The 12,742-nt window shown below is 42.1% G+C and overlaps 1 protein-coding gene and 1 non-coding gene across 2 annotated transcripts in view; one reads left to right on the plus strand and one right to left on the minus strand.

Moving 5' to 3' along the window:
* Positions 1-12,742, minus strand: part of LOC126426917 (inhibitor of growth protein 5-like) — a 37,018-nt gene that overhangs the window by 12,602 nt on the left and 11,674 nt on the right. Inside the window, exon 3 of the mRNA XM_050089022.1 lies at positions 9,396-9,507. Within this exon, the coding sequence (XP_049944979.1) occupies positions 9,396-9,507 (112 nt within the window). The remainder of the gene's footprint in view (positions 1-9,395; positions 9,508-12,742) is intronic.
* Trnat-ugu (transfer RNA threonine (anticodon UGU)) lies at positions 6,696-6,769 on the plus strand. The gene has a single exon. It is a non-coding gene; the product is annotated as a tRNA-Thr (tRNA).

The raw sequence follows: 12,742 nt of genomic DNA on the forward strand, positions 1-12,742 counted from the left end.
TTTTTACTGCAGTGTTTACTGTCAATGTCAACAAGCAGGTCATTAAGAACATCAAAGAAACTATCTAGGCTACCAGATGGAGGTCTGTATAGGCCTATAATAATTAAGTTCTCTTTCCTCCACTTATAATTAATTGCTGCTAGTTCTATTACACCCTCAATGCTGAAAGCACTTACATCTATTACACTATAATTACTACCACTGGCTGCCAAGATAGCTACCCCACCACCACGTTTCTCTTTTCTACTGAAGAGCAAAAGATCATGGAAAGTGGCTTACATACACTAATTAGCTCATCTGTGTACCAGTGTTCGCTTATAACTAAAACATAAGGGTTATCAATTGCTGCAATGGTATCCAACTCATTGTGCTTATTGCCAGGACTTTGAAAGGTCTGCTGAATTAATTTGAAAGTGAGCTTGGATTGTTGAACGCTTGATGGACGTGTCACCCTACCAGAACCACTTATACATTTATCCCTAAAAAAGAAATATCAGTTGACAGAGTGGATTTGGTATTTTTCACTATCCATTTATTCAAGTTGGTCTGTTTCCATGTACTGGGAGCCTGGGAAGAATCAGCTTTACCTGGTGTTTTCAGCAGCCATTTGTCCAATGTCGTCTGTCTATAACCATTCCTGCAGTCTTCTTGTCTTGTGGAGCACTCATTCTTCGAATGTGTGTGTTTTGAGTATACATTGTTCCTAGCATTTACGACGATTTCACAAATAATGGACGCTAAGTGACTTTTTCCGCACCGATTGAGGTGAAGGCCGTGAGTGGTGTACAGATCTCTATTAAAATGTTGCACGTTAACCATTTGTATATTTGCGTAACGGTTGCAAATTTCTGCATATTTACTGTTTGTATATGCCACTGCCCTGTTTACACACGAGAATTGAGGCAAGTCATACCTGTGTGGAATATCGAGAACAATGACGTTTGAGTCATTTAGATGGTTTAGAGCAGGTTTTAGGGCATTAACAGCATGCAGACCATCGTTGTGTGCAACGTCATTTGCACCACCACATATTACAATGAAGTCTTCCTTCGTCGTCTTTCGAGAGATACTGTTTACAGTTGAAAGCACTTGGTCAAGACGAGCGCCAGTTTTAATAAAACTGGAAGCATTCACTTCACTGTTTATACTTTTTATTTCGTGTGCAAGGCCTCTAAGATGACTATCACCCATTAAACATACGTTTATTCTTCTTGCTGCATTTGTGGTGTTAGTTAAATTAACTGTCGTCTTGAATGTTCAATTTACCTTGCTTTTGTTTACGAGTGACAGTTTTGGCTGGCGACGTTCCACATTTTGCTTAATAACAGGCTTTTTTTTTCAGATGGTGCACGATTTGATCTTTTGCAGGTAGGCCTACCGTTTTTTGGAGCACGACAGGAGAATTTATTACTAAAGACGACAAAATGATTGCGCTATGGTTAGCGTTACCGGTACACACAGAATGTGTTGGAAAACTTGAAACGGCGACAGAATCTTCAGTCACTGTGTACACTTTATTTCTGTCAAATACACTTACGCCCTGCTCGGTGGTTTTTAGTTTTCTATGATCATTTTCAAGACATTTGAGCCTATCAGCTAACACTTTGTTTTCTGCCAAGGATCTGCGCACAATTTCTTGCAACGAATTAATAGTTTCAACTAGTTTTGCTTTGTCAGGATGGACTCCACATGTTACACACTTACATTTTGATTTGGATGATTTTTCACTGCGAGTTTTTTGCGTGGCACTAGACTTGAAACTTTGCGAAGCACTTTTGTTGATCATCTTCTTGCTATTGATGCCGGATAACATTTGAAAATTCGAAATAACTGGAGGCACAAATTCACTAAACTTCTCAATCGCTGCCATCTTGCTGCAGTGATAGAAGGAAATGCAAACACTGTGTTTAATAAATTAAGAAACACACAGTACAACCCAACTTTTACGTTCCCAGAATTAACGTTTTCCCACCGTTTACTACATTTTTTATCAGCCCCGTCAAATTTCCTATGCCTTCAATGTTAATTTGCACCTGATTTTGCGTCTACATATTTGTAATTTTCTTGTGATTTAAGCATTGTGAAAAAATTTTTGCAGAGAAAAAATGACACTGGCATGATGTTGGCTGTCCAGTAATGTTTACAAATATTATGTGATTAAGTTTCTTGACAACAAGGCACTCTACTCAGCAGATCTGAACTGGCAAACATGTAAAAATTGGAACAATTTGTGCCATATCTCCCGCTGCTACCAAGCTCTACTTGGCATGGTGGCTGATATGAGTAACTTGATTCATTCGAATGAAGAGATCGTGATCAATCACAACCATTTCCAAACTATCTCTAATGCGCAAACGCAGTTTCGTGATAGTTGTGGCACCTTTGTCGAACCTTATTTAGCGTGTTTCGGCATATGGTCACTTGGAGCACTAGTTGACACCATCATTCAATAAAAGACGACTACAGTGTAAGAGACGCAGAATAACACACATTCAACCACCATACAATATACTTATTTACATATTTGCACTTGACAACGAGACAAAATTCTTGAAAAGTCTTGTGCTAAGAATGAAAAAATACATAAATAGTGCAGTATTTCATTATTTAAATAAACATCGATTATGACATATGAAATTGAGTCAAACATTTCTACTTCCTAGACAGTTATCAGTTCCAGTTACACAAGCGGTTTTTATTCAATAATAAACCTCCATTAGATAATAAACAAGTCCCTGACAAGTCTTTTGATGCCTGTTATGTACATTACATCATATATAAAGTTCAAGGGGGTATCCTATGCATAACTTTTGCAGCTTAAAACATTATTTCCCACATTTTACATTTTCCCGCATTTTACACCATTTTTTTGAAGTGCCTTGAAAAGTGTAAATGCGGGTTTCACTGTATAAGCAAACCATGGCAACCACAAGAAGCCAGAAGTACAAAGTAATAAAACAGAATAATTGCTTTAAATGACGACAAGAAAAGAAATCAAAGCATGTCATTACAACTGTCATATGGAGTAAAATAGCTTAATTTTAGTGCTTGCACAGTGTATGCATACAAAACCAACAATCCAAACATCAAGGCATCAGGAATGAGCAGACTATTGACAATTAACTATTTCTAGTTATTAGAACAAAAATGCAGTCACAGAACATAAAGTAAAGTCACTTATGATAAAAAGAGTCATTAATAAGCCCCCCGTTGATGTACAACTCCCCTAACTTCATACAAAAGTCGAATCTACTCGAGAAGTTGAAAATTGTTAAACTACATCTCGATAAAGACAAATTGTTGAACGATCAGCTGATTAGCAGGAAACAAGTATATTATGATACAGCGCTTCCAGTGTTTGAAACATTGCTACAGAGATACCCTTTCTTTTGTCAACTGCCTAGTTTTTAACTTGTTTGTTTTGTTGTGTATGAAGTTAGGGGAGTTGTACTTCAAATAGGGGCTTATTAATGACTTTATTTTATCATAGGTGACTTTACTTTTTATGTTCCGCAACTTATACTTTTATTCTAATGACTAGAAATACGTACTTGACAACAGTCTGCAATGCTTACAACTGCCCTTTTTTCTAATGCCTTGATGTTTGGGTTGTTGGTTTTGTATGCATACATTGTGCAAGCACTCTAAAATTTAGCTTCTTTACTTCATATGACAGTTTTAATGACAAATTTTGATTTCCTATGTTTTGTCTTCTTTTTAAATAATTATTCTAATTGAATAGATAAAAAAATGACTCACCAAGCAGCGGCAGAATGCACACACAGCAGAAAGTTGTAATTAGGCAAGCTTTTACAGCAAGTGACTCCTCCTTCAGGCAGAAGGGTTGAAGAGGGAGGAAGAGGGGTGAAGGAAGAGGACTCAAGAGATCTAGGGAGAGGGGGCAGATTCTGGAAAGTCACCCAGAACCACGGGTCAGGGAAGACTTACTGGACAATAGGAGAAGTACAAGAGTCTTTCCTTCTCATCCTGTCCCCGCAGTTCTGGGCGATTTTCCTGAAACTTACCCCTTTTCCTAGATGTCTAGAGTCCTTTTTCTTCACCCCTCTTCCTTCCCCTTCACTCTTCTGCCAGAAGGAGGAGCCACTGGCTCCGAAAGCTTGCCTAATTATAACTTTCTTTCGTATGTGTGTGTTTTGCCGCTGCTTGGTGAATAGAGCTTCTTATATATATCTCATTACATAATTTTGTCAAATTTTGATTGGTTTTTTGTTGTTATAACTAATTACTTCATTTTACCACCTTAATGTACATTTAGACTTCTTCGTGTTGCCATGGTTTGCTTATATGTATCATATTTATTACATTTACATGCTTTCTATATTTTGTAAATGTGCATTGCGATGGTCATGTGTGGCACCTGGGCAACTATTGCCACACTAAACGTGGTGTTGGCATCTTGTTCTCCCACAGTAGAATTTGTTGCATGCGAAAAGGACACTGTGCTGTGCGTTGCTCATACTGCCTTTATTTTTGGAAGTACGGCCCTATTTTGTACTACTATGTCAGCTGGTGTGTGCAAGATAACATGTGATATGTCTATGAAATTTTTTCATCAACAATGTAGGAAAAGATGAGATTGTTACTTACCATAAAGAAGACAAATCAAGTTGCAGACAGGCATGATTAAAAGACACTCACATAGCTTTTGTCAATGAAAAACACACACACACACACACACACACACACACACACAAAGAGAGAGAGAGAGAGAGAGAGAGAGAGAGAGAGAGAGAGAAAGCACACCTCACACACTGTCACTGCCTGTCTGCAATTTGATGTGTCTTCTTTAGGGTAAGTGGCAATCTAACTTTTTCTACATTGTTGATATTCCTACCTGGAATTTCCATTGTCTGAAATTTGTCCACCATCTTTCTGTACTTTCATGATGATATACTGGCCGTTTTCTTTTCATTTAACAAGGTCCACCTTGCATTTTATGTGTTTATGATGGATGAGATTCATATTCAGCTACTTTTAAGTATGTTGCTACTGCTTTAAGTTCATTTTACCTGTGCACTCATGCCGAATATTCATTGGTTTTTTGTTCTTATAGACAATCTTATGATGCCCCTAAAGGTTGAAATGCATCATGGACACTAAACTTACTCGCCCAATGACACCCAGTACTCACATCAACACTATCACCATAAACTGCTTTCATTCTCTGATGAATCTCCAATGCGGTGACACCTGCTCTCAAGAATTCAATGACTGCACATTGCTTAAATCGCATTGACCGACCGTCTGCGCAGGGTTCCATACTTTACACTGTAACAACACAATCGTTCAATGCTAAGGCTTCCCGCCAACTGGAGCTGTAGAGAAGAGGCTACGGAACAAGCCAGTACCTGCCGCATACCAATGCTGCCAACTTTTGAAGAGTTACGAAGGTGGAGGCATTACTTTTCAGTCAATCCTCATAGCCTTATTTTCTACATAGGTAACCAATTTTCAGTTACTGGTCATATACATCACCTGGCAAAGTCCACTGTAAATATAATGTGCATCAGAACCTGTTTGCAAAATAAAAAGTGTACAAACACAATGACATATCAATGCGATCAATGATCTGGCACCACGCCAACTGTGGGCAGTCGAATGGCCCATCTAAGACACATGCCGCATAGTCTAATGTAGTACTCAGCTGTGAGACCTAGCATTTTATAAGAAAGAACCGTGTATGTTTGTTTGTTAGCTAAAGCTTGAAAGTTGGTATAATGTGGCACTTTCAATGTGGCAAATTAGCTAGCGGACATCTCGAACTGTCGCTGCACCGAATACAATCAGAGGTCGGGCCTGGACTCTGTTGCTAACAGTACTCCGGTAACCTGGACAGCAATTGTATGGCAAATTCCCGAGTGCTTTGTATTGTACGTCGCCCACTATTTTCTATTCTTATTTTGAAATAATTGAAGCGAGTAATCCTGGTCTGTCATATATTCGATTATGAATTAAAAACCAGAAGAGATCAGCGATCCCTGTGACAATGTGTTGGTTCTGCTATAGGCTGCTGCCTTGAGAAAAGGAGGGCAGGCTCGTTTCCCTGCATCACTCCTCTCTCCTCTGGCAGTAAAAATTATAGATTTTTTTTACGCTTGTGGCCATTTGCCACTATAGCCTACATTGTGCTATAGTGACTGGAACACAAAATCTGTAACTTTTTTGAAATTACAATGAAACGAACACCGTTAGCTGCTTACAGGCGTTGACATACGTCAACAGGGACAGGTGAAAATGTGTGCCCCGACCGGGACTCGAACCCGGGATCTCCTGCTTACATGGCAGATGCTCCTTCCATCTGAGCCACCGAGGACACAGAGGATAGCGTGACTGCAGGGATTTATCTCTGGCACGCCTCCCGCGAAACCCGCATTCTCAACGTATTGTCCCACACTACATTCGTAGTGCCCCCACCCATTCGGACATGTCCAGAAGAACAGATACGATCTTAGTATATATGTATAGTTAAGGCTCACCGGCCACTTGACCATCTTCTTCTTCTGTGCAAATGCACAAACAGTGCCCGAACTCTTATGGGAATCGGCAACGCGCTGCGAGTAATGAGTGTAATGGGCGGGGGCACTATGAATGTAGTGCGGGACAATAAGCTGAGAATGTGGGTTTCGCGGGAGGCGTGCCAGAGATAAATCCCTGCAGACACGCTATCCTCTGTGTCCTCGGTGGCTCAGATGGATAGAGCGTCTGCCATGTAAGCAGGAGATCCCGGGTTCGAATCCCGGTCGGGGCACACATTTTCATCTGTCCCTGTTGACGTATGTCAACGCCTGTAAGCAGCTTACGGTGTTCATTTCATTGTAATTTCATTCTAACGAGCTGCATGGTCACCGATGGTATCTGTTCTTTCGGACATCTCCGAAAGAACAGGTACCATCTTAGTACATATGTAACTTTTATAACTGTGCCGAAATTCTTCCCCTGATGTTAAAATAGAGTTATTGCACATTCAGTTCTACTTCTACACTAACTGCCGGGGTGTTCTGTCTGTATCATTGTCACGCACGGGTTGCATGGCAATGAATGCCCACGAAAGGTCAAAATTAATTGTATGAAGATAAGTTTGCTGCTTTTCAGCAGAACAATTATTTATGAAAGCTCACATACAGCCAAATCAAGGAAAAAAGAGCCATTTTGCATGAAAAAAGTGCAAAGTTTTTGCAAAAGCGAAAATTTCACTCACAAAGTTACCAATTGGCACTATTTTTAACAATCAGTTTCAAATAACTAAGGCTTTGTTTGTTTTCCCTTCTGATGCAAATATTGCCAAAAAGACGCTACATTTTTTAGTCCCTAGTCATGGCATACTGAGTCATGAATCAACACATGTAAATGAGTTTGGGTATGTCTGATGAAGAGAATACACATGTTATTAATCCACTAAAATCTCAGAGGTAATTTGGCAGGGATTCGAAATGTGGTGTAACAATTCTTAACAGCAACTCAAGAAAAAGCAGATCGTAAGTCCAAAATGGAGCATAAGGCACCACGGTCAAGAATAATAGGTAACAAAGAGCCAAATTATTTTAAACATTACAACTCAAAATGAAAACGCGCGCGCGCGCGCACACACACACACACACACACACACACACACACACACACACACACAGGGAAACATTCCACGTGGGAAAAATATACCTGAAACAAAGGTGATGTGACTTACCAAACAAAAGCGCTGGCAGGTTGATAGACACACAAACACACACACAAAATTCAAGCTTTCGCAACCCACGGTTCCTTCATCAGGAAAGAGGGGAGGAGAGGGAAAGACGAAAGGATGTGGGTTTTAAGGGAGAAGGTAAGGAGTCATTCCAATCCCGGGAGCAGAAAGACTTACCTTAGAGGAAAAAAGGGACAGGTATACACTCGTGCACACACACACACATATCCGTCTGCACATACACAGACACAAGCAGACACTTGTAAAGGCAAAGAGTCTGGGCAGAGATGTCAGTCAAGGCGGAAGTACAGAGGCAAAGATGTTGAAAGACAGGTGAGGTATGAGCAGCGGCAACTTGAAATTATCAGAGGTTGAGGCCTGGCGGATAACGAGAAGAAAGGATATACTGAAGGGCAAGTTCCCATCTCCAGAGTTCTGACAGGCTGGTGTCAGTGGGAAGTATCCAGATAACACGGACGGTGTAACATTGTGCCAAGATGTGCTGGCCGTGCACCGAGGCATGTTTAGCCACAGGGTGATCCTCATTACCAACAAACACCGTCTGCCTGTGTCCGTTCATGCGAATGGACAGTTTGTTGCTGGTCATTCCCACATAGAAAGCTTCACAGTGTAGGCAGGTCAGTTGGTAAATCACGTGGGTGCTTTCACACGTGGCTCTGCCTTCGATCGTGTACACCTTCCGGGTTACAGGACTGGAGTAGGTGGTGGTGGGAGGGTGCATGGGACAGGTTTTACACCGGGGGCGGTTACAAGGGTAGGAGCCAGAGGGTAGGGAAGGTAGTTTGGGGATTTCATGGGGATGAACTAAGAGGTTACGAAGGTTAGGTGGATGGCAGAAAGACACTCATGGTGGAGTGGGGAAGATTTCATGAGGGATGGAATGACCAGCAACAAACTGTCCATTCGCATGAATGGACACAGGCAGACGGTGTTTGTTGGTAGTGAGGATCACGCTGTGGCTAAACATGCCTCGGTGCACGGCCAGCACATCTTGGCACAGTGTTACACCGTCCGGGTTATCTGGATACTTCCCACTAACACCAACCTGTCAGAACTCCGGAGATGGGAACTTGCCCTTCACTATATCCTCTCTTCTCGTTATCCGCCAGGCCTCAACCTCTGCTAATTTCAAGTTGCCGCCGCTCATACCTCACCTGTCTTTCAACAACATCTTTGCCTCTGTACTTCCGCCTCGACTGACATCTCTGCCCAAACTCTTTGCCTTGACAAATGTCTGTGTATGTGCGGACAGATATGAGTGTGTGTGTGTGTGTGTGTGTGTGTGTGTGTGTGTGTGGGCGCGCGCGCGCGCGCGCGCGCGCGCGCGCGCGAGTGTATACCTGTCCCTTTTTCCCCTCTAAGGTAAGTCTTTCCGCTCCCAGGATTGGAGTGACTCCTTACCCTCTCCCTTAAAACCCACATCCTTTCGTCTTTCCCTCTCCTTCCCTCTTTCCTGATGAAGCAGCCGTTGGTTGCGAAAGCTTGAATTTTGTGTGTATGTTTGTGTTTGTTTGTGTGTCTATCGACCTGCCAGCACATTCGTTTGGTCAGTCACATCATCTTTGTTTTTACATATACTTTTCCCACGTGGAATGTTTCCCTCTATTATATATATATTTCTCCTCCATAGGTGACAATAGGGAAAAATATATATGTTGTAAAGGGCAGTACTCACTCTTTGAAGAGGTGCCATCGTCCTGATTGCGAGAGTTGCTGACTGCCTTGTCCTGTATCTCTGCCTCAAACCTGGCCAAGTCAGAGTCGAGCCGCCGGATGTGTTTATCCACCTGAAACCGTGCCAAAGCATTGACGCATCGTAGCCAAAGCACTGACGCATCGTACGGTTAAGCTTAAAATGACAGACACAGGAAAATTGAAGGCAGAAAATTAGTCTAGTTCAGTATCGTGTATATAGATAAACGTAGTCAGTTGCAGGATCATCACAGTCCCGTCCCTGTTATGGCACAAAAATTGGTAACTTCCTTTAAATGTACAGAAATGTAAAACTGTTCACCTCACAAAATGCAATCTTGTGATTATAAAACAGTGTAGACCACAATGTACTGTAATTACCAACTTCAGCCAAATCTACAGATCCAAAATAAAGGAGGACATTGACAGATACATCTAGCTTTATCAAAAGTAAGCAATGCACAATGCACACCAGTCCTCCCGTATTTTAGGCCTGAAGACTGCCTAATTTGCACCAACTGGTAATCAAAATTTTAAAAATGTAATACAGTGATCTATACCTTTCTGCTAAGAAAATTTGCCAGATGACAAAGTACAGCTTACACACAGCTGCTGCTGGCACTGACTTAGTCACATGACTAGGGACCACAAAGAAAAATCAACTTTGTGAAGACTTCAAAGGTTTCTTTGCACAGGGATGTGCTTCAACACTGGCAAGCAAACTCTGAGGTAAATTTGATTTTAAAAGGTGCCGTAACAAACAGGTCTACACATGTGAACAAGGTGACACACACTGTTGTCCAATAAAACAGCAACACCAATAAGGACAGCAAATAACGAGAGTTAACTTATTCTGCATTTAAGGTATAGCAGGTACATACATACATTTTCACTCGCTACTTCAGTCCATACACATAAAATCACACCTGTATGAGACCAGTAAAGTGTCTGAAACTATCATTACATTTGAGGTGATAAAGTCACAGGATAGCAACATGCACATATACAGACGGTGGTAGATCGTGCACACGAGGTATAAAAGAACAGTGCGGTGCATTGGTGGAGCTGCCACTGCACTCAGGTGAGTCGTGCGAAAAAGTTTCCAAAGTGATTACACCCGCACTATGGGAATTAACAAAGTTTGAACGGGGAATGGTAGTTAGACATTCTGTTTCAAAAATTGTTAGGGAATTCAATATCTGAGATCCACAGTGTCAAGAGTGCGCCAAGAATATCAAATTTCACGCCAATGGCCTTCACTTAACGGAGAGCTGTCAGTGCTAACAGACAAGCAACACCGTGTGAAATAACCACAGAAATGAATGTGGGATGTACGGCAAACACATCCGTTAGGTGCAATAAAATTTGGTGTTAACGGGCTAGGCAGCACACAATTGATGTGACTGCCTCTGCTAACAGCTACTGCCAACTGCTGCGCCTCTCCTGGGCTCACGACCATATAGGTTGATCTGCCCAGGTAAGTCCCTATTTCAGTCGGTAAGAGATGACGGTGGGGTTCGAGTGTGGCACAGACCTCACGAAACTGTGGACCCAAGTTATCAAAAGGCACTGTGCAAGCTAGTAGTGGCTCCATAATGGTGTGGAATGGAATGGGTCCTGGGATCCAGCTGAGCCAATGGTTACATTCAGCCATCTGGAGACCATCTTCAGCCGTCATGGACTTCATGTTCCCAAACAACGATAAAATTTTTATGGATGAAACGTGCCATGTCAATGGGCCACAATTGTTAGCAATTGGTTTGAAGAACATTCTGGACAATTTGAGCGAACGATTTAGCCACCTAGGTCACCCGACACGAATCCCGTCGAACATAATCGAGGTGTCAGTTTGTGCGCAAAATCCTGTACCGGCATCACTTACACAATTAAGGATGTGGCATGACAGTAATAGTCTAGCTCCCTTCTGTATCGACCTAAGTCAGTACAGCACAAGCAATATACAGTTGTGTGTTATATTGTTGAAACAAGAACGTGGAAGCCTTGAAGAAAGGGCACAGACTATACACTCAAATTGGCACCCCACACCAACACACCAGGTGCTGGACCGATATTATAATCACAAATGCAATTTCAAAGTGTATACAGATATATCCATTGTGATTTACGCAACACTGGGACTGTCAGAAAAGATGACACAGTTCCACTCACGTGTCTAGTTTTCTCACCGGGTGTAGCAATGACAGTGCACGTCTCTCTCTGCCGCCGCGTCAAGCGAAGCTGCGACGATGGTCTCCGTGCTGACAATTCTTGATGCTTCAAGTCTTGCTGCAATGCCCCTGTGGATACTTGACACGCATTGGAAATGAGCCCGTTTTGTCACAAAGGGTATGCGATTGAGCAAACCATATTTCTAGCCTCTCGTGCACTAGTTGTGTGGGATTATAGAGACCTCGCACGGCACAATCCTCCTGAACCCGTAGATTCTGTATTTGCAGTTGTGGAATCCCAAGTTGTAACGTTGTGGAACGATAAACTGCAGTCTGCATAAGCCATCAGGCGCCGGTAAACATTTCCCCTTCTTGCACGAAGGGTAACACCATCATCTCTGTTAAAAACAACACAGAACTGCAGTTCCTAAACCAGAATTTTGCTGTGTACCTTTGTTTGTATACAGAGTGCAGATGGTGTTAGTCCTACCTACTTTACGAGATCACACCGAAATTCTAACTGTTTGCATATCCAATGGTTTTGTACATTTCACGGCAATTTGACACTTGTCGCGTGCCGCCTTTGTGGTGTTGTAGCTTCAATACCCAGCAGTGTCATTTCAAAAGAGCCATTAATTCTTTACGAGAAATGCGAACTTCAGAACAGAAGTGGCCAGTGGTTTATTAAGATGAGATGTCGATTGGTATACACCACACTGTGGATAAAAGTTGTCAGAGTGTGTGACAGGAGTACTGTCAAACAAAAGTGCCAGTCAACATTTAATTACTGTGCTCTGCAGGACACTGGCGCACAGATGTTTGGCTGTGCTGCACTTTTAACTATACTGGAGGGTATGTCGATACTGCTTCCCGTTCCCGATTCGGGTGTAGCTGTGGGCTGTCTGTAAAATGCAGGAGAGGGATGGTGTGCACCCCAACTCTGCCCCATCTTAAAATGGTGCACACACAACTGTAGCACGAGGATGTGGCCACTCATTTATGTGACACTTCTATGACATCACTGCTGCTTACATTATTCTTCTCACTGGCATTAGTGCTTCTGCTTTGTACATTGATATAAATTGTTCAGTCACTGTGTATACAGTTATTCCTCTTGAAAGTTTTGAACGTGATTGAAATGACAAATGTGCAGCGGCACGAT

Source organism: Schistocerca serialis, chromosome 11, assembly GCF_023864345.2.
Source record: "Schistocerca serialis cubense isolate TAMUIC-IGC-003099 chromosome 11, iqSchSeri2.2, whole genome shotgun sequence".
In the NCBI taxonomy this organism is placed as follows: domain Eukaryota; kingdom Metazoa; phylum Arthropoda; class Insecta; order Orthoptera; family Acrididae; genus Schistocerca; species Schistocerca serialis.